Source organism: Eschrichtius robustus, chromosome 3 (assembly GCF_028021215.1).
Source record: "Eschrichtius robustus isolate mEscRob2 chromosome 3, mEscRob2.pri, whole genome shotgun sequence".
NCBI classification, from domain to species: domain Eukaryota; kingdom Metazoa; phylum Chordata; class Mammalia; order Artiodactyla; family Eschrichtiidae; genus Eschrichtius; species Eschrichtius robustus.
This window is the reverse complement of record NC_090826.1, coordinates 4,734,214-4,754,526: the sequence shown is the minus strand read 5'-3', so window position 1 is coordinate 4,754,526 and position 20,313 is coordinate 4,734,214. Positions and strand designations below refer to the sequence as shown.

General features: G+C 59.8%; 3 protein-coding genes across 6 annotated transcripts in view; 2 read left to right on the top strand and 1 right to left on the bottom strand.

The window, feature by feature from the left end:
- ESPN (espin) overlaps positions 1 to 3,823 on the bottom strand; it is a 30,670-nt gene extending 26,847 nt beyond the window's left edge. For all 3 annotated transcript variants that reach the window (XM_068537707.1, XM_068537708.1, XM_068537709.1), the window contains exons 1-2: positions 3,530 to 3,823; positions 223 to 416 (exon numbers count right to left, since the gene is read on the bottom strand). In XM_068537707.1, the coding sequence (XP_068393808.1) occupies positions 223 to 416; positions 3,530 to 3,823 (488 nt within the window). The remainder of the gene's footprint in view (positions 1 to 222; positions 417 to 3,529) is intronic.
- A 5,086-nt stretch (positions 3,824 to 8,909) lies between these two features.
- HES2 (hes family bHLH transcription factor 2) lies at positions 8,910 to 9,878 on the top strand. The gene is made up of 4 exons (XM_068537706.1): positions 8,910 to 8,954; positions 9,049 to 9,144; positions 9,442 to 9,541; positions 9,628 to 9,878. The coding sequence occupies exons 1-4, from the start codon at positions 8,910 to 8,912 to the stop codon at positions 9,876 to 9,878; spliced, it is 492 nt and encodes a 163-aa protein (XP_068393807.1).
- A 7,824-nt stretch (positions 9,879 to 17,702) lies between these two features.
- The window catches only part of ACOT7 (acyl-CoA thioesterase 7), a 92,481-nt gene continuing 89,870 nt past the window's right edge, over positions 17,703 to 20,313 (top strand). The window contains exon 1 of one of the 2 annotated variants that reach the window (XM_068537703.1): positions 17,703 to 17,857. In XM_068537703.1, coding sequence (XP_068393804.1) covers positions 17,703 to 17,857 — 155 coding nt within the window. The remainder of the gene's footprint in view (positions 17,858 to 20,313) is intronic. The other variant, XM_068537705.1, reaches the window with a different exon arrangement.

Genomic DNA, 20,313 nt, shown 5'->3' with positions numbered 1-20,313 from the left:
GGGCTCTGGGGCATGTGTCTGTGCGCAGCCCACCAGGAGGGGAGAACTTTCAGCTTGGGTGGGAGCTGTCTCTGGCCGGGCCCCTGACCACGGGGATGGCCCAGAAGCACTAATTCCCCTGGCGTGCTGGAGGGGCACGGCCGACTACAGGCACCCGCCCCCCCTGCCGCCAGAGCCCTGGCCCGCCCCACCCAGAGGCCCCCTGAAGCGGAGGGTCCTTACTCAGGGTGGTGGCCGACGAGAAGCCTCAGGGAGGGGAAGTCTCCTTTGGCGGCGGCGTAGTGAACAGGCAGGGCGCCCGTGTCTGTGGCCACGGTGGGGTCCCCACCGCCGTGACGCAGCAGCCAGTTCACCACCTCAGGGTGGCCGAAGCGGGCAGCCAGATGCAGGACTGTGGCACCAGAATTGTCTCTGTCCTGTGGGAGGAGAGCCCGTTAGTCCTAAGGCCCGGCCCTGCCCCCATCCCTCACTCAGACCAAGTCCTGCATCCCACCAGCCACTGGGGCAGTTCTGTCCTCGGGCACCTAACTGGCCCTCTCGGAAGCTCAGTCCATAGCGGCAGCACGGGGCCATCCATGCTGGGCTTTCTGAGGCCTGCAGGGCACCCTGTCATCGCCCCAGCAGGAGCACCTGCCTGTCACCCAGGTGCTCGGGGAACACCTGAAGGAGCCGCTGGGCCAGGAAGAGTGGGCTGTTGGGCCCTGCTGTCAGGGGTCGGGGGAGCAGCCCCTGCGCCCACCCCCTGCTTCCTCTCTCTCCTCTTCCCCAGGTCTCACAAGGGAAGAGGCCTCCGGGTTGACGCATCTCCAACGACCCAACCTCAGTGCAGAGGACTGCCCCACGGCCAGCAGACTCCCTGCTCGCAGCCCCCCACCCCGAACAGGCTATGTCCTTGCCTCTGGCTACTGGTGGGTGGGCAGGGCCGGGGCAGAAGCCAGTGGTGGTACGTGTGGGATAGAGGCAGCCCCTGGGAAGGGCTTGGGCAAGATCCCTCTCAGGCACCCCAAAGGGGACGGGTCGATGGTTTAGGTGCTGAATGAGTCTTCCGTGAACATCCAGGTGTGTGTGTCTCTTGCGGGAGGGGGTTGGCAAATGCTGTTTATGTGACCTGCAGGCCAAGACGGGCAGACACCCAGAAGCCTGGACTCAGAGGCTGGGAGTTTGGGAGAGTGGGCACCGGTTCTAGAACAGAATGAGCTCCCAGCACCAAGCACGTGGGGTGACGGAGAGGTGGGCAGGGAGCTGGGCAGGGGCACGGGGAAGGGGGTGGGGCAGCCGTGGAGGCGGGCACGGGTTACCAGGGTTCAGAGAAGGGAAGCTGCTCTGTACGCCCACCCCCGCCCCCGCCCAGAGAGAGGGCACCATGGGAACAGGTGTGGCCGAGGCAGGGGGCGCTGGAGAGACCCTGAGCTTAAGGAAGGTGAGTCTCAGTAGCGTGAGAAGCTCCTCTAAGAAATGCAGGGAAAAGGGGGGACAGAGGGAACGGGGTCCAGGGGCACGACGGGGAGGTCACAGTTAGGGGATACGGGGTGGGGGGCAAACAGACCGGCTGTTGGGCAAGAACAGAGGCAGGGAGGAAGGGGAGGCAGAGAAAACAGTCCGGAGGAAGCAGAGGCCGATGCTGAGACTCCTCTGTGTGTGGAATGCCTGGGGAAGACCAGAGACAGGTGCAGTCTGTCCTCCTGAGCCCAGGGGACAAGGCTGGCTAGAGGTGACCCAGACAGGCCCATAGTGAAGTATGCCCTGCGCCCCAGCTCTTGAGAAAGGCCCTCACTTCCCATTGGCCTTGGGGACTGTGGGTCTGAGGCTCCAGGGGGTCCTGATGGCTCTGGGCCTCTGGGTGAGGGTGGCAGTAAGGAGAAAATCACAGGCCTGTGACCGGTCCCCAAGGCTCCAACAGCTACGTAGGCCCCAGGAGCCTCCCGTGCTATGGCCCGCACCCTAAAGCTGCTTATCTCCCTGAGCTGAGCAGGGCCCCGGATCTAGGTCATCCTCCCACTACACACACACTTCGCCCCCAGCACCCAAGCCCTCCGGGGCGAGAGGACGGGAGACTTCATAAGCTGGGCACAAGGCCACCTGCTCCTCCACCTCCTCTCCAGTGGCTGGGGAGGCTTCTGGCCAAGGCTGGACACCGGGATCGGAGAGGCATGCCACCTCCCAAAAGAGTGGGCAGGGACAATGTGCCAGGAACTCCTGATAACAGAGCTGGCCCGGAGATAAGGGGCCGGGCCACCTCCCAGGAGGGGTGGGATGGGAGGCCTGGCCATCCTGAGGCCAAAAGGTGGGGGGATGGGGTCTGGGCACCGCCATGACACAGCCAGCCAGCTCAGAGTCGGCCCTGCTTCCTCTCCTTCTCTATCCAGTTAACACAGTGGTCCTTGTAAGTGGGAAATCAGTTTTGTTCCTCCCTCCACTGGCTTTGCCCTACAACCAGAGTACCATGCAAATTCCTAACGCCAGCCTATGAGACGCTCTGGGACCTGGCCCTGCGGGCTTCTCCCTCCCTCACCCCGCTGCAAACATGCTCGCCTCCCTGCCGTCCCTGCTACAGGACAAGATGCGTCCCCCTCAGGGTTTTGTACTTCCTGCTCCTTGGGCTTGGTCATCACCTGGCCACTTCCCTCCCATCAGCCAAGACTCCCTTCAGAGGCCACTCCTCAGAGGGGCCTCCCCTGGCCACCTTGCCCACGCAGCTCCTGTCGCTCCCCACCACGTGGCCTAGCAGTACCTGGCGTTACCTGGTCTACTTTCTAGACTGCGTGTTTGCTGTTCATTGCCCCCATGGACCGGCAGCTCCCGGAGGTCAGGAGCACACCTGAATCCCCGGGCCTAGAACCTGCTGGATGCTCTGCGTCCAGCAGGATTGAGCAGGAGAGCTACACATGAGGGCCTGACCTGCCTTCTCCAGCTCAGGAGAGGCCAGGCTGGCTAACACCAGCCTGGTGGCCACTGAATGAGACCCACTGGGGTCTCAGGGCAGGAAGACTCGGGCTGGGATGAAGAAGCTGGGAGGCCAGAAGGGATGATGTCCTGGGATCAGCTCAGGTCCTTGGGAGGTCCCTCCCCCATTACCAGCCTCAACCCTCCCCTCACCTTAGGGACACATGCACCTCAGCCTGGGGTGGGCTGTAGGATTTTGTGCAAACCCCCCCACCCCCCCGCCACTTCCCAGACCTGATCCTGGAAGACATGGGCTTCTGACTCCAGGCCCTTTGTCCCCCTCCCCTGCCCACTCTCCGGGATTCCCTGGATCACTGTGTTTCCCCCACCCCCCAGCTTAAATACTATCCCAGCTGAGCCCCATTCCATTCTGGTTTCCTATCACCCAGATGGTCTTCTAGGCGGTGGCCAGGGCTTGCCAGGGCATCTGCCCGGGTAATCTCAACCCGGGGAGCCCACCCCGCCCCAAGCCCTCTGGAGGGAGCTCCCAAGCCCACCCACCCTTAAGACCCGAGGGCTCCAGACCAGAACTCTCTCCTGGGGAGGAAGCCCCCCCCCGGGTGCCCCGTGCGCGGCGCGGACTCACCTGCACTCCGCAGCCGCCCTGAGAGAGCAGCCACTTCAGGCAGCGGAGGTGGCCGGTGGCGGCGGCGTCGTGGGCCGGCGTGGCGCCGTTGCGCGCGCTGGCCGCGGCGGGCAGACCGGCCTCCTCCACCAGGAAGCGCAGACAGTGCAGCTTGCCGGCGCGGGCCGCGTGGTGCACTGGCAGCGCGTCCAGCGGGTCGCGCAGCGAGGGCCCCAGCAGGCGGGCGGCGTGCAGGGACCTCAGCACGTCCAGGTCGCCCTGGCGCGCCGCCTGAAGCGTCTGCTCCAGGGCCATGGTGCCGCCCGCGGCGCCGCGACCCGGGCTCAGCGCGTCTCCCGGGGCGCCATGCGTCTGTCCTCGGGCACCCGGAGAGCCCGCGGCGCGACCGTCGGGGCCTGCGAGTGGGGAGGCGGAGCGGCTGCCGGCCCGGCCTCTGCCCCGCGCTGCCTCGCCCGCTCCGCTCCGCCTCCGCCGAGCTCTGAGGCTGGGGGCCCCCGCGGCGCCCAGCCTAAGCTTCGGGCCCGCCCCCCGCGCCGCCTCCGCCCGGCCCCGCCCGCCGCGGTCCGAGTCCCCCGCCCGCCCGCCCGCCGCAGCCGCGCCGAGGGCCAGACTCCGGCGACAGAGGCGGTGCGCCCAGGGACTTCTCTCCAAATTTACCTCCGGTCAAAAAGCAGACCCCGGGACTTCCCTTGGTGGTCCAGTGGTCAAGAATCCGCTCTCCCAATGCGTGGGGCGCGGGTTCGATCCCTACTCGGAGAACTAAGATCCCACCGGCCACGCCGTGCAGCCAAAAAATTAAAAAAAAAAAGCGGACCCCGGTGATCAGAGCCGTCCAGGCGCTGGCGGGCAGAGCCCCCAGACGAACTGACTCATCGACCCAGTGCCAGTTCCTAGGCGCTGGGGACACGAGCCAGCAAACGATGACCGCAGTTCCAGAGAGTGACAAGTGTGATCAGAGCCGGAAAACGGGGACTTAGTAAGTTATAGGGGCTACGTGGGCAGTCGGGGAAAGGGGAGGTGCGGTGGGCTGGGCTTTATTCAAAGGCACGTACCTAGGCGCATTCCAGGCGTGGGAGACTTCGAGGGCAAAGGCCGTGCGCTAGGAACAGGCCTAACAAGTCCCTCAGGGGCTCTGGGGCTCTGGGTCTATGCCCTGGCAGGTGGCATGGGTGCTGGGCCCTCAGCCCTCCTCGGTCCCTCCAGATCCCCCAAGAACTGCCCACGTAGCCTCCCCGAGGCAGGGAGGGAGAGAAGGGAAAAAGGGCAGGGATGCCTGGTGGGCTCTGGTTTCCGGATCTAGAGACCCTGGCCTCAGAGAGCGCCCAGAGCTGCCGCTGGGTGTCTGTCTGAGGCGGGGGAGTCAATCGTGAGCTTGAGGGCCCGGGGCTGCCGAATGGAGAGAGACGGGAAAGCAAGGGCTGGGGGGCAATGAGGAGGTGCGCCAGAGCAGTTGCCCGGAGAGCAGGGCCAGGACCCCTCCCCAAGGGGGCAGGATGGCCCTGGGAGGGCAGTGGGCCAGGAGAGCACACATGCGCCAACCACCCTGCCTGCTTGGCCGGAAGCCCTTCGTGGGAGCTGGAGGGAGGCACAGCAGGCTGGACAGGAGGAAGAACTGCTAGAAGATGGGGGCTGTGTAGCTGTGGGAGCACAGTCAGCACATCCTGTGCCCTTCCTCCCCGCCCTCCCCGTCACCCCCCACCTCCCCACTGAAGCCCCGTGAGGGCTCTGCACTGGGCTGTTTCACCCAGCGGGTAGCGGGGCAGGCACAGGATGGTGCTGGAGATGCCTTAGAGAGAAGCGGCTTCCAGGAACAGTGGGAATCCAAGTCCCTGGGACCAACACCAGGTGGCGCCATGTGCAATGGGCTCCAGCGCTCCATGGCACCCTCCTAAACTGGAGCCTCGGGGCCTGAGTGGCCAGGTGGGTTTCCAGCTACTTTCACCTCGCCAGACCCACCTCACTCCCCCATGGGACCTATGACGGCCGGGACCCCTACCCAAGGGGACAAGGGGAGGGAGGAGTCTTATCCTGGCCACCTCAGTGCTTCGACTGGCTCTTGGTGCCTGCCAGAGCTGCCCTCCTCTAGCCCACCGAGCGGAGCTGTACCCTGAGGCCTGCGAGTGGCAGGGGTGCTTTGATGACAAAGAGCTAAATGGCTTATCTTGTGGGCCCCTCCCTTGTGCTTCCTTCATGGAAAAAAAAAAAATCCCTGCGCTCCCATGTTGGCTCCCCTGGTCCTGGACACTCTCAACTATCACATGGTTTTGTCATTTTGGGGTCCAGATCAGGGTGATGTGCTGCTGCTATGGCATTGGGCAAGGCAGGAGAGACAACCCTGAGCCGCTCCCGCTGCTGATACGGACATCTCCATAAAAGTCATGTGTGAGCACTCATCCTTGCTGACCATCTTCTCAGACTCCTTTCTGAGGATGCCACTCAAAGTCAGGCTGAGATCCAGGCCTTCTCTGTCCTCTCTGGGCTGCACTGTGTCCACGGGGTCCCGCTCAGCATCTCTAGCGAGCCCACGCCAGCAAGAACATATTTTTGGAAACCCTACTGCTTACCAGGCACCATGCCAGGCTTCACCTGCATATTTAGCCCCATAAGGATGCTATGAGAGAGGTACAACACTATACCCATTTTACAGCTGGGGAAACTGAGGCACAGGGAGGTTTTGTTTGTTTGTTTTTTAATTTGTTTGGTTTTGTTTATGGTTTCCTTTGCTGTGCAAAAGATTTTAAGTTTAATCAGATCTCATTTGTTTATATTTTCATTACTCCAGGAGGTGGATCAAAAAAATCTTGCTGTGCTTTATGTCAGAGGGTGTTCTGCTGATGTTTTCCTCTAAGAGTTTTATAGTATCCAGTCTTACATGTAGGTCTTTAATCCATTTTGAGTTTATTTTTGTGTATGGTGTTAGAGAATGTTCTAATTTCATTCTTTTACATTGTTTGTTTGGTTTTATTTTTTAATGTATCTTGTCCACACTGGCACTCTGTCACTGTGGCAAATAGAAAGGGGCAAATTCAGGGGCTGACACTCACAGAGGCTGACCCTGCTGTGCCCTTCTTCTCTCTGCACCTGAAGTTCCCCCTGCCCAGAGCACCCCCAATGTCTCCCACCCTCCAGATGTCAGTTGAGGGGCTCCCTCCCCCACCAGGAGGCTTCCGCTCATTCTTCTGCTGGGATCAGGCCATCTGCCCACCTGTTATGTGGAAAACACCTGTTCAGACCTCTCCCCCCACCCAAGAGCAGGCACCCAGGTGGAGTGCGTCCCCACTGTACCCTAAGTGGTTCCAGCTTCCCTAAAACCTGCACCCCCATACTCCATCCACTCGGTTGTCTTACCTAAGTTCCCCTGGTTATAAACGACTCCTTCCTCCAGGTAACCAGCAAAACCCCCAGAATCCTTTGGTTGAAGGGAACAGCAATGGGAGAAGACAGGAGAGACTTAAAATCTGGGGTAACTGAAAATGCAGTCTGCTTCCCCACCCTCCAGGCTTCAAACGGTGGTCCACAGGCATGGAGGGGGATGTTCTAGGAAGAACCTTCTTCCCCAGGAGCTAGTTTCAGGGTATCTCAGCAAGGATGCAGAGGTTGGTGCAGGGGGGCCTGTCGGCACAGAGCTGAGTGAGCCAGTGTGTGCGGCCAGGGGTGGCATGTGGGGCATCAGTTAAGGATCCATGAAGTCCTTTTCTTGAGCCCCTAAAGAATAATTAATGAGGGAATTCTATGGTGGTCCAGTGGTTAGGACTCTGCGCTTTCACTGCCAAGGGCAAGGGCTCAGTCCCTAGTCGGGGAACTAAGATCGCAAGCCAGGCGGTGCGGCCAAAAAAGAGAGAGAGAGAACAATTAATAACCTTGGAGGAGGCCGGGCCATAGGTACCCTGAGCTCAACGATTCAATTTGAGGAGACAGTGGCTCAGGCATGCCCAGGCCCTGCTCCGCTAGATGTGTTGACTTATTCTCATAGTTAGGACTGTTACGGGGATTAATGGAAAGGAAGGCCAAAAGGCGCTTGACATACAGCATGTGCTCCATAAGTGGTGGCCAGTCAGGTACGGGTGGCGCGAGCTCCCACTCGATCGGATGCTCTGGGCCCCTTCCTGATGGGTGCGCTGGTCTTCTCAAGCCCTGCTTGGGGAGCACGCGGCCGGGGGGACTTAGGCGGAGCGTCGAAGGTGGGGCGCGGAGATGGGGTTTGCGCGGCGGAGGGGAGGGCCCCCGTCCAGCACCCAGGACAGCGCCGGTCGGCTCCGCCCTGTGGTTCCTCCTCCCGGCCCGGCTAGGTGGGTCCAGCCCGCCATCCGCCCGCGGGTCGGCCCGGCAGTCCGCCGTGCTGGCCGTTGCCCGGCCAGCCGGTTGATGGAGGGCAGCCCCGAGCAGATGGGCGGGGGACGCCCAGCCAGTTTGCGGCAGCACCGGCCACGCGGCGAGGAGGCGGGCCCGGAGGGAGGAGATGGGCAGCAAAGAGCTGGCACCCAGGACTGCCCCGCCCCGCCCGTCACGTGAGCTCCGCCTGTGCTGTAGGTAGGAGGCCGGAGCTGGAGCCAGTGAAATGAAAATGAGCTCCGGGCGCCCCTGGGTTGCCTCGTTTTCTCTGGGCCTCAGTTTCCCCGTTCAAAACCGAGGACAGGGGAACCAGGTGGTCCCTAACTCGCTGAGGGCCGGAGGATGCTCTGGAGCCACCGGGGCCCTAGTTCTGCCTGGCCAGTTTCCAGCCGTTAGAGCCGGAGCAAGTTGAGGTCTCTTTCCGGGCCTCAGTCTCCCCTTCCAGCCCCGCAGAACAACAGGTGGGGCGAGTCCCTCCCCATAGTAGAAACCCGAGTGGTAGCTCCCTGAGGCCCGGGACTTGGGGGTCCTGCCGCCGCTGGCTAACCTGCCCAAGCCCAGGGCGGGGCTCAGAGGAGGCGCTGATCCCGAATGAGGGAAGAAGGGCGGCGTTGGACAAGAAGGGACAAGGGCCTGGCGCCACCCTCTCGCCTCCTGCCCGAGGGTCAGGGCAGCGAGGGCTTCGATGGCGCCCACACACACCCCTGCAGGTGCTCTGGGAGGAGGGCGCCCCGGGCTCGCAGCAGATGGGACTCGAAGGCCTGGAGCAGGAACCCGGGGCCTCCGCTGTCCCCCCTTCCGCCCCAACCCCGCGCAGGAACAAAGGCGGAGGTGGGACCCACAGGCGGCCTGACTCCGCGGGGCGGGACGGGGCGGAGCGGGCGCGCTGCCTCCTTAAAGCCGGGCTGCGGGCGTGGCGTGCGCTCCACTGGCGCCCGCTCCGGCCGCGCAGCAGACCTCACTGCGGGCCTCGGTCTGCGCTTGGTGTCTGGGCGGGCACAAGTCTCCCACGCGCGGGCCCCGCAGCGGCGCCGCTTTCCCGCCGAGCATGGGGCTGCCTCGGAGGGCAGGGGACCCGGCGGAGCTGCGCAAGGTAGGAGCCGGGGCCTGGCGTCTGGGGGCAGAGCGGCGGGGGCGGGGGCCTGGACGGCGACCCGCGTAACCGCGGCCTTCGCGCCCGCCTGCAGAGCCTGAAGCCACTGCTGGAGAAGCGCCGCCGCGCGCGCATCAACGAGAGCCTGAGCCAGCTCAAGGGCCTCATCCTGTCGCTGCTGGGCAGGGAGGTGAGTGCCCGGGCGCTCGGGTACAGGCCGGGCGCACTGGGGCTGGGGGTAGGGGGTCCCGGGGCGCGGGGCGAGGAGGCCGGGCGGGCCGAGATGCCCTTGCCGGAGAAGCCGACGAGGGGACAACGCGCGGCGCCCAAGGCTGAGCCCGGGTCTGACAGGCTCGGCGGAGCCGACCCACCGCGGGCTACGGCAGGCCCGGCACCAGCTCCTGGGAGCGCGGTACTCACGGCAGCCTGCCGGAGGTCTGTCTTGTTTGTCCCTTTCTCTGTCCCTCTCCTTCGTGGCCGGGCGCAGAGCTCCCGCTTCTCGAAGCTGGAGAAAGCGGACATCCTGGAAATGACCGTGCGCTTCCTGCAGGAGCTGCCTGCGTCCTCCTGCCCGACGGCAGCGCCCAGTGAGTGACCCTGCCCCGCCCCGGCCCGGCTCCGCGCCCCGCGCCCCTCTCTCCACCCCGCGCCTCACGCCGCTCTCCCTCCGCAGCGCCCTCCGACAGCTACCGCGAGGGCTACCGAGCCTGCCTGGCGCGCCTGGCCCGCGTACTACCCGCTTGCTGCGTCCTGGAGCCCGCCGTGAGCTCTCGCCTGCTGGAGCACCTGCGCCGGAGGGCGGCCAGCGCCACCCCCGACGGCGGGCGCGCGGGGGACTCCTGCGGCCCGCCCGGACCCTCCCCGCCGCCCGCGCCCTCACCACCTGCGCCTCCTCGGGACCCAGGCCTCTGGCGGCCCTGGTAGTCCCCTGGCCGGTCCACGGGACCCTGCTGACAGCGTGGGACCAGGAATGCTGGACAGACTGAGGAAGCTCTTGGTGGCGGTTCTCCTTCACACCACGAGGGGCCAGCCTGGTACCTACAACCTGGCCAGACCCGGATGTTTGTGAGCTGTGTGGCAGACTGACCTCCATGCGGGCTCAGGAAATAAGAGGAGAGGCCCACTCTCAGCCCCAACTTGGGGTGTATGGGCTAGAGGTAGAGGGGCAGGTGGCTGCAGGGAGAAGAAAAAGCCTCCCACCCCAGTTGGTGGAAGGGTTCTAGGGCTGGGCCAGCCACTGCTGCCTGAGCAGCCCACACACCTGCCCCAGCGCTGGCACCAGCCCAAGGGCTGGGCCAGGAGCTCACCTGAGCCAGGTGCAGCAATCTGCTCTGACTGGTCACCACTCTCCCAACCCTGCTTGAACCTGCCTTCTCGCCAGCTCAGCTTGGTAACCTCTGGGCACACAGCAGCAATGGCCTGAGGGGCTCTGAAGGCTGGGGAGTCATGACCTCCCCTCCTGGGCTCCCTGCCTAAAGCTTCCAATTATAGGGACAGGATGCAGCCAGGGCTCTGTTTCCCGGGGGGGGTGGGGGCTTCCTTAGGTAGTCTTGGGAAGAATTTATTTCCCCAAGCATTAAGTTAACACCTGTGTACCACACACCAGGCCAGGTGGTCTTGGGGTGTGAAAAAGGGGTGGGACAAGAATGAGGGTGCCCTGTGGCCTCAAGGAAGCTTGCCACCTTGAAGGGCCCAGGTCCAGCACAGAGCTGGTGCCAGTGTGAGGTGAGCAGGTCCCATGTCCTGGAGCAGCAGAAACTCAAGGGATGACACAGCAGGTTAAGGAACAGGAATCCCCTTTTCTCATTTTCTCTTCTGAACTGCTCTCTGCTACTGTCAGGACAGATAGCTGGAAGCAACTTGTTCTTAAGACTTTTCTTTCTTTCCCATGGAAGACAGAGAGCCTTCAAAGGTCCAGTGGTGGTGGTGGGGTGCTGTGGATCCCAGCAGTGGGTGCCCAGGAGAAGGCCGGAGCAGCTGTGGCCCACCCTCAGTCGTGTTCCCAGCATCTCGTGGGGATTCGCTGAGCAAACGCGAGTCCTCCCCCCAGTCCCCGGTCCAACAGCCTGTGCGAGGGACCAGGGCACTAGGGGCAAGAAGATAGAGCTGTTGGGGGGGGGGTCACTAAATTGAGCTATGCCACATAAACCCATGATGACCATGGCACTGATTCTGGTGGCAGGATGTGGGGAAGCGGTGGGCATTACTGAGGAAGTCAATGTGAAGACAGCAGGCTGAGCCCACAGCAAGGGGGGCTGTCCTACCGCCTGTCTGGGCCCAGCTGGCTGGACTGCAAGCTCCTGCGGGGCAGGGCCGGGGCTGAGTGTACCGCCTTGTCCCCAAGCAACTCGGCACGTGGTGGGTCCTCAATAAACATCGTGAGCCAACGAATGGGTGATGTGACGGGCCCGCTCCACTGAACCCCGACAGACTGGTTGTTGCCTCAACGCCTATCCCCAGAGCCCTAATATCACTTTGAAAAGCTGCTGCCCCAGAGCATGAGCTCCCCGGGACAAATGTGGGGAAGGGTGTGGAGAGTAGGGAGGGCAGTTCCTTGGAACGCAAGCCTGCTTTCCTGAGCTGCCAGGAGCGAGTGGAGGGGGCACGTAACCCACAAGCCCATGCTTGCCACGAGAGTTCAAGTTTCTCCCTTGGGTCAAGGACGCCCATCCATCGGCACAAACTGGGCCGACTCCCTGTTCCTTTAAGTAAGAGCTTTCAGTATGGGTTGAAATTCGGTAAAAACTGACCAACCAGAGGCCCCTCTCCTCCTTTCGACCACTGCTTGCTTCTGAGCCCCATCTGGGTCCCCAACTCTGTGACTCTCGTTGATCTGACCCCAATCAAGCCACAATACAACCAGTCAGGGACGGGGCGTGTAGGTAGGCCAGTGACACACAGGGTCAGGCATTCCGGGGATCTGACCTGGCGGCCAGCCAGGCCTTGGCAAGGAGCTGAGACATGCCTGGGTGGGTGAGGCTCTGGGCCTGAGGCGAGAAGCCAGTTTCCCAGCAGGGACGTGCAAGAGCTGCCTAGAAGGTCTCAGCTGGTCCTCTGAGTTGGGCTTGTGAAATAGGGACGCCCACATCCCTCCCCTACAGGGCCCCTGCAGGTGCCTCCCCCTGGCAGCTCCCCAGGTATTCCCAGAGCCCCGTCTCATGGCCAAAGGTGAGCCCAAGGCAGAGCGGGCTTCTTCTGCGTGGGAGGGAAGCTGCCTCACTCAGGGGCATTTAATGATCCTTATAAGGCTCACAGAGTGCCCAGTGAACAGCTCTTGTAATGTCCTCTCTGTTCTGGTCCCATGACTCAGTCTAACTCTGTCTGGTTATCATGCTTGGTTAGAGGCAAGGCTCCCATGTCTCATAAACCAGTGGGTGAAATCGTCCAATGACCTAAGCACAATCAGAGCACTGAGCTGTCGGGGAGACTCAGGCTGGGGCCAGGCCCCACCTGTCCCCCGGCACCAGTTAATTTGGAGAGGGCAGATCTCGTTTCCATGAGGGTTGCCAGGGAGGACTCCCCTAATAAACATTTACAAATTACTCTGCTCCGCCTGTGAAGCCCAGACTCTGAGAATGAGTCTTCCGCTGGTTTATCTGGAATAGGATCAGAATGAACATAGCCTGCGGGGAACGCCTGGAAGAATCTGTGGCTTTGAAGAATCCTCGCCACCGTGCTTTGGGGTGACCACGGCACCTGGAGACAGCGGCGGCACGTCCCCATCGTGCGCAGGCAGCCACCTCCTACTCGAAACGTCAATAAGCAGCCATATTTACTTTTTATTTACTAAAAAAAAATTTTTTTTTTGGCCTTGCCGCAAGGCATGTGGGATCTTAGTTCCCCGACCAGGGATCGAATCCGTGCCCCTTGCATCGGCAGTGCATAGTCTTAACCACTGGACCGCCAGGGAAGACTCCATATTTACTTTTTTTTTTAATTAAAAAATTTTTTTTAAATTAATTAATTTTTGGCTGTATTGGCTCTTCGTTGCTGCGTGTGGGCTTCCTCTAGTTGCGGCGAGTGGGGGCTACTCTTCGTTGCAGTGAGGGCTTCTCATCGCGGTGGCTTCTCTTGTTGCAGAGCACGGGCTCTAGGTGCGCAGGCTTCAGTAGTTGTTGCACACGGGCTCAGCAGCTGTGGCTCGTGGGCTCCAGAGCGCAGGCTCAGTAGTTGTGGCGCACGGGCTTAGCTGCTCCGTGGCACGTGGGATCTTCCCGGACCAGGGCTCGAGCCCGTGTCCCCTGCATTGGCAGGCGGATTCTTAACCACTGAGCCACCAGGGAAGTCCCCCATATTTACTTTTTAAAAACACACCAGGGTGGGACTTCCCTGGTGGTCCAGTGGTTAAGACTCTGCGGTTCCAATTCAGGGGGCGCCGGTTCGATCCCTGGTTGGGGAATGAAGATCCCACATGCCGCGGCACAGCCAAGAAATTAAAAATAAAGTGACAAGAGATTGTTAAAGCAATAATTGGTTATTTAACACACACACACACACACACACACACCAGCTTGCTATAGCCGGTCCAGAGAACTAACCCACCCAATGGTGTTATTTCCCTTTTTGCCTGGCCCCTTCCCCGTGTGGGTGCATCTCTGGGGTGCTGGGTGCCTGTGTGTGCGTGTGCATCCCTGTGCAGCCAGGTGGCCACGCTGCAGAGAGCTGCCCGGGCACTCGGTGTTGGGGAGAACACAGCCACTCACTGAGGGTTCCCAGTGAGGAACTGGTTTCACTCTGGGTTTTGAGAGGCCCTGGCAAAGCCCCAGCCACTTAAAGCAGCTATAATAAAACTCTGAATGGTTTCAGGAGCGTTGAGAAAGGCGCTAGAGGGCACACCCTAGGTGCACTCATGGTGTCTTGTCACCAAAGGGCCATTGGGGGGCAGTAGGGAGCAAGGGCTGGTGGCTGGCCACAGGACCGCGCTTTGTGAGCGAGGGGTTCCCTGGCCTGGGGGCTAAGGAAGGAGATTTCCAGCTGAACAAGTGCCTGCCGCTGGTTCTGTTTGGAGGGAGGGCCCGAGAGCCACCTGTCTTGGTGCTCGGTGAATTAAAAACCTCAGGGAACACAGGACAAAGTTCTTAAAGAACAAAGAACCATTCTGGACCTCAGAAATCAGAGACAGATTCAGGTTTTATGGGGACTACATTTTGAGGCCCTCTGTAAGAAAACATGTAAAATTATGAGTATAGATTTAGGATGGAAGTGAATATTTATTCAGAAAGAAAAAATAAGTCACTTCAAACTAGTGGTGCCTGCAGGTTGACGTCCCATCCCTTTTGGTTTCTCCTTAAGCAATTTACCAACATACTTCCATAAATATGCTTCCTGGTGACAATCCTGGCCTCCCCCTGCTCCTAGAATTATTTTTTTTTAATCCTGGACCCTCGGCAGTGAAAGCACAGAGTCCTAACCACTGGACTGCGAGGGAACTCCCTCCTAGAACATTCTACTACCTGTCCTTGCTTGTGGGCGATCCAAGCTTAAGCCTCATCAGCCTCATGGTAAATCCACCCCTACCCAGAATGGGCTCTGGGTCTCCTGCAATGACAATAACGAGACAAGTGCCTTCCATTTGCTTCCTCCACCCATTTCAGGCTAAATATTACAAGGTATAGACTCACACAAACATTGACATCATTCACGGCATTTTTCCCCCTTTGCACCACCTGGAAAGCTTGTTAAATGCAGATTTTTGGGTCCCACCTCCCGGGGTTCTGATTCCCTGTGTCTGAGTCAACAGCCTCATACCTTTCACCTGATGCGGGTTAATCTGCTTGAGCGGAAACTCCCTGGTGGTCCAGTGGTTAGGACTCGCCGCTGTCACTGCCGAGAGCGCATGGGGTTCAGTCTCTGGTCGGGGAACTACGATCCCATGGTGAGGCCAAAAAAAAAATATATATATATGCTTAAGCAGAGGCCACTCCTGAGTATGGGGGCAGCTGGGGGCTGGGCTGGGCGGGGGTGGGAGGTGGGGGTGGGAAAGGGAAGTTAGCATTCAGCTGAGTACAGAGTGTCCGTTTTGCAGGATAAGAAGAGTTCTGGAGATGGAATGGTGGTCATGGTTGCACAGCACTGTGAATGTACTTAATACCACTGAAGTGCACGCGTAAAAATTGTTGAGATGCTAAATTTTATGTGTATTTTACCACCAAACGGTAAACTAAAAGATACCTTATCTGGAATTGGGGCAGCTACTCAACTGGGTCCTCTGGGATCCATCTGGTTTCCCAGGAACCAGACTGGTCAAGTAAATGAAGCTGCGATGCATCCTTTAGGTCTTTTAAGTGTGGCATTAATTCTTGCTACTCTAAGAATCTACATTGTTTTGATTTACTATCTTGGTTGGGGGCAGTTTGGAAGTTTGCACTTTTTTTAAAACAATGTGTTAGTGATTTATTTTTTTAAATTTATTTATTTATTTATTTATTTTTGGCTGCGTTGGGTCTTTGTGGCTGCGCGCGGGTTTTCTCTAGTTGCGGCGAGCAGAGGCTACTCTTCGTTGCGGTGCGCGGGCTTCTCATTGCGGTGGCTTCTCTTGTTGTGGAGCATGGGCTCTAGGCGCGCGGGCTTCAGTAGTTGTGGCACGCAGGCTCAGTAGTTGTGGCGCATGGGCTTAGTTGCTCCGCGGCATGTGGGATCTTCCCGGACCAGGGATCAAACCCGTGTCCCCTGCATTGGCAGGCGGATTCTCAACCTCCGTGCCACCAGGGAAGTCCCGGGACCTGGCTATTTAATCCGGAACCACTCAGTCTAGGAATTTAGTCCAGCAGGTGGTCAGAGCCAGGCTTTTTGTGTCCGGGATTTGTCCCCCAATCAGATTTTGAGCTTTCTGAAAAACAGAACGGGGACTTCCCTGGTGGGCCAGTGGTTAAGACTCCACGCTCCCAATGCAGGGAACTAGATCCCGCATGCCGCAAATAAAAGATCCCACATGCCGCAACTAAAAGATCCCACATGCTGCAACTAAAGTTCCCACACGCTGCAACGAAGATTCTGAGTGCCACAATTAAGACCCGGTGCAGCCAAATAAGTAAATAAATAAATATTAGAAAAAGAAAAGAACAGAATGTCTCCAACTCTCCCGGTGACATGCCCACCTATACAAGTAGGGCAGGGCCTCAGTAAATCCTCGTTCCATTGCACTGTCTGGGAAGGGTTGTTTAGAGAGAAAGAATGAGCAGGGAAGGTGAGCACAGAGAGGAAGAGAGGCCCTAACTTATTCGTGTGCTGGGCCCCTTACTTTCATTATCTCATTTAATCTTCCTAAAGGTCTGGAAGGTGAGTATTATTACACCCATTTAACAGATAAGGAATCCGCCTTGCCTAAGGCTCCAAAGCTGGCTGTTGCTCCTGGGTCCCATCATAAGAAATCCATCCATTTCAGGACCCATATTGCGAAGACGTGGTGGTTAAATAGGCTTGGTGACCCTAGATGGTTGCACACTAGAAAATGAAACTTTCAGTGTAATAATCTTGAAATGATAGGCATGATCCGGTCAGCTCCCTCTGTTCCTGGGACTTATAGAGACGTGTGGTGGGCCACCTCGCTGGTCTGGTAATGCAGGAGTAACCAGGATGAGCTATTTAGTTCAGTATAAATGGGCGAGCTTGAGTTCCATGGGTTTTGATTTTTAAAAATCTGACTACAGAAGCAATTTACGTATATTGTAAAAAATTGGGAGAAAGTCAAGTCTCATACGGGGTAATGGCTCTCCGAAATTACAGCACATTGGGACTTCCCTGGTGGCGCAGTGGTTAAGAATCCCCCTGCCAATGTAGGGGACACGGGTTCCAGCCCTGCTCCAGGAAGATCCCACATGCCACAGAGCAACTAAGCCCATGCACCACAACTACTGAGCCCACGCGCCACAACTACTGAAGCCCGCATGCCTAGAGCCCGTACTCCACAACAAAGAGAAGCCACCGCAATGAGAAGCCCGTGCACCGCAACGAAGAGTAGTTCCCGCTCGCCGCAACTGGAGAAAGCCCGCGCGCAGCAAGGAAAACCCAACTCAGCCCCAAAATAAATAAATAAATAATTTTAAAAAATTACAGCACATAGATGTGATCCCCTTTCCCCTCTTTTCTGGGTGGATTTTGAGACACCGACTTGGCCTGGACTCCACTGCTGGGCACAGGGTGTGCAACAGAACAGATCAGCATCTTTAGAGCTCCTCACTGCAGGACACGCACCCCCAAGCAAACGCTCAGCACTCTCAGGAAGTCTTTCTGGAACAACCCAGAGGTGGTGTACATCGGGCGGTGTAGACGGACCCCAATTCCTGGCTTCTCTCCAGCAGCTGCGTGTTCCTGCAGCAGAGACACTCGCTGAGGCCTGATGGTTTCTGGCTCCCCGTTTTGTGCACCCACGTGCCTCCCAGCTCGGCCATGAATGCTCCTTTACGGGAAACCGCCCCCAATTTCCTCTCAGGGCTGATCTGAGAAGGCGAGTACCGGTCGCGGCCTCCCGAACTGCCGGGCGCGGGCAGGGGGAAGGCCGCATACAAACACGCGCCACGCGGGGCGAGGCTGACCCTCGAGGTCGCCCAGCCCCGCGCCGGCTCCGCCCAACCGCCGCCGAACCTTCTGGAAGCGGCGCCCCACCGCTGCCCCGCCGCCGCCAGAACCGGACGCCTGGGGAGCCGGCGCCGGCCCGGGGGCGGGACGAGGGCGGGTGCGCGGGGCGGGGCTTCGAAGGAAGCTGCGTTCGATTCGCCGCCGGCGCACAGGCCCCGCCTCTCCGGCGCAATGGCTCCGCCTCTCCCCTCCCCCTCCACGGCACCGCCCGGGCTAATTCATTCAGCGCCGGGCCTGCCAGACACCTGCGCGCTCCCTCAGGCTCCCGCCGCCGCCACCATGTCGGGCCCCGCCGCCGAGACCCCGTCCGCCATCCAGATCTGCCGGTAAGAGGGGCGCGCGGAGGGCGGGCGGCCAGGACTCCGAGTCGCCGCCCGGGCCTGGCCGACCCCCACCGGGCCCGCGCCCTCCCCTCCCCAGTCGCCGCCCACGCCGGGCCGGTCGCCTTCGGACCCCGCCCGTCCGCCCGCCGCGGCCGGGATGCGCCTCGGCTGCCGCAGATCCGGCAGCCTCCCCGCGCGCCGCCGCGCCGGCCTCCGGCGCATCTGCGGGGCGGCGCCGAGGTCACGCAGGCCGTTTGCGCGAGGAAGCGGCGCGGCGCCCTTCCCCGGGCGGGGGTCGGAGCGCAGCCCCACCACGTCCCGCCCCGCCCGTTGCCCGAGCGCCCCGGAGCCCCAGCCCAGGTCCCAGTGAGCCCCCTAATTCGGGGTCGTTATCCGGGCGGTGGTGCAAAGCCAACCGGATCCCCCGACATGTGCGGCGCAGGTAACCCGCTCGCTGGGCGGTGGCCGGAGCCGGTTGAGCCCATCGGTGGGCGCCCGAGTGGGCGGGGGCTGCACATATGCGGTCCCTTCAGTGCCCTGCCACGGTTTTGGGCGGGAGGCGGCTGAAAACAGGAAGAAGGGTAAATACCTTTCCCCTCTAACAGTTCACGGCTAAGAACAGAGGATGGTCCACTGAGCCCGGAAGCATCTCACACAAAGGGGGTAAGGGGTTGTTCTTGTCAGGGGACCATCCCTGCCTTCCGCCACCGGCACCGGTATATAGAGGGCCCCGAGGACGCCGGAGATCACGAGCCGGCTCATTTCCGACAGATGCGGGAGGGCAGCCTCAAGGTTACTTTCCATTCCCTTGGAAAGAACGGAAGCAGGCATGGTGGCATTGGAGCCTGAGCTAAGGAAAAGCGAGGAGTCTGGCAAGGCCGAACAGGCGCTGGGGCCTGCAACAGGGCCTGTGCTGCTTGATGCACTGTTGATAGTGACCCCACCTTCCTGTTTGGGGCCCGGTGCCTCAGATTTGGAGACCGGGCGTCACACTGACCTTGGGTCCAAGCCAGGTTGGTTTCCTGTGGATGGTGACATCTCCTCGGAATAGGCAAAGGCTGGGCAGACAGTGCTGGGTCGTGGGGTGCCCTGAACCCACCCCCACTTCTGACTGAGTCAAAGTCCTGTCCTGACCTCAAGGTCAGTTTTGACTTTTCTAGGGAGAAGAAATCTTTGGGGGAGCCTTGAGCCATTGATTTGTTATTGGCTGTGTGGCCGTTTTGGCGCCACCCACTCCAGGTTCCGAGGGCAAAAATAATAGAAGTAACTGATATCAGGAGACAGACGGGCCTGGAATCAGGTCCTTGGATCGGTCTCTGCCTCATATTGGCCGGGTGACCTTGCAGTTCGTGATTTGCTAAGGGCTCGTAACATCTCTCATCTTGCTTGGTTTGCCCAGCACCCCTGGGAGGGAAGATGGCAGGGAGCCCACCACTCTTGCCAGGGAAGAGGAAACTGAGGTCCCGGGAGACCCATTGCCTCTGTAAGGTCATCCGGCCACAAGAGCCCAGGGCTCTTGCGGGGTGCGGAAGCACAGCTCCTGATGGGTCTTCTGCCTCCAGACCCACTTTCTTTCCACTGCATTCCCAACAAAAGAACATACTGATTTCAATCTACTCGTGGAAGGCTGGGCTTTTATTTACTTCATCAGGATGATGAATAGCCCGTCTATACATATTACCTTTTTAAAAACCAGCTTCTAACATAGTTAATAGGCTTTTGGATAGCCTGGACACTTCCACATGTACGCGCACACTTCTTCTTACCCACGGTGCTTGCTTGCCGGGCTGCCGCTCATATATTCACAATGGCATATTGTCTCTGACTGGGGACACGTGGGCAGGATACCTGGCTGAGGTGAGCCTCAGGTGGCCAACACACCTGCCCAAGGGAGTTGGAGGGGTTGTGATGAGGCCCGTGGTCACAGCGGCTTGGCCCTGAGAAACCCCAGGACACTGGAGTGGATGTAGCAGGGTGGGGAGCCCTTTAAGGACATCTGAGCTGACACCCCATGTTGAAAGAGGAGCCTCCTGGCCTAGGGCAACCCAGCCCATGAATTTAACAAGCTTCACTGGACGCCTCCAAGGGGTGAAGTGCCCTGAGGGAGGGACACGGACATGGAAAATTCAGTCCCCAGCTTAGCGGGTTCACAGTCTAGCAGGGAGAGGATGCCACACCCACCACCATCCTAGACGATTAAGAGGGTCCCATGCTCTCGGTTCAGAAGGAGGTGTTGAAGGGCTAGGGGCCCTAAAGTCTGGGGAGGGCAGTGGTCAGAGCCAGCTCTCCAGTCCCAGGCCTGGGTGTGAATGTGGCCTCTGCCCCTTGGAAACTGCCTAACTTTCTGTGACCCGTTTTATCATGGGTTGTTCTGAGTGCTAAAGAAAGTGTATCTAGAGCCTGGCAGAACGGCTGGCACCTTGTAAGTAAACGGGAACTCTTTTTGTCTGAAAAGTGGG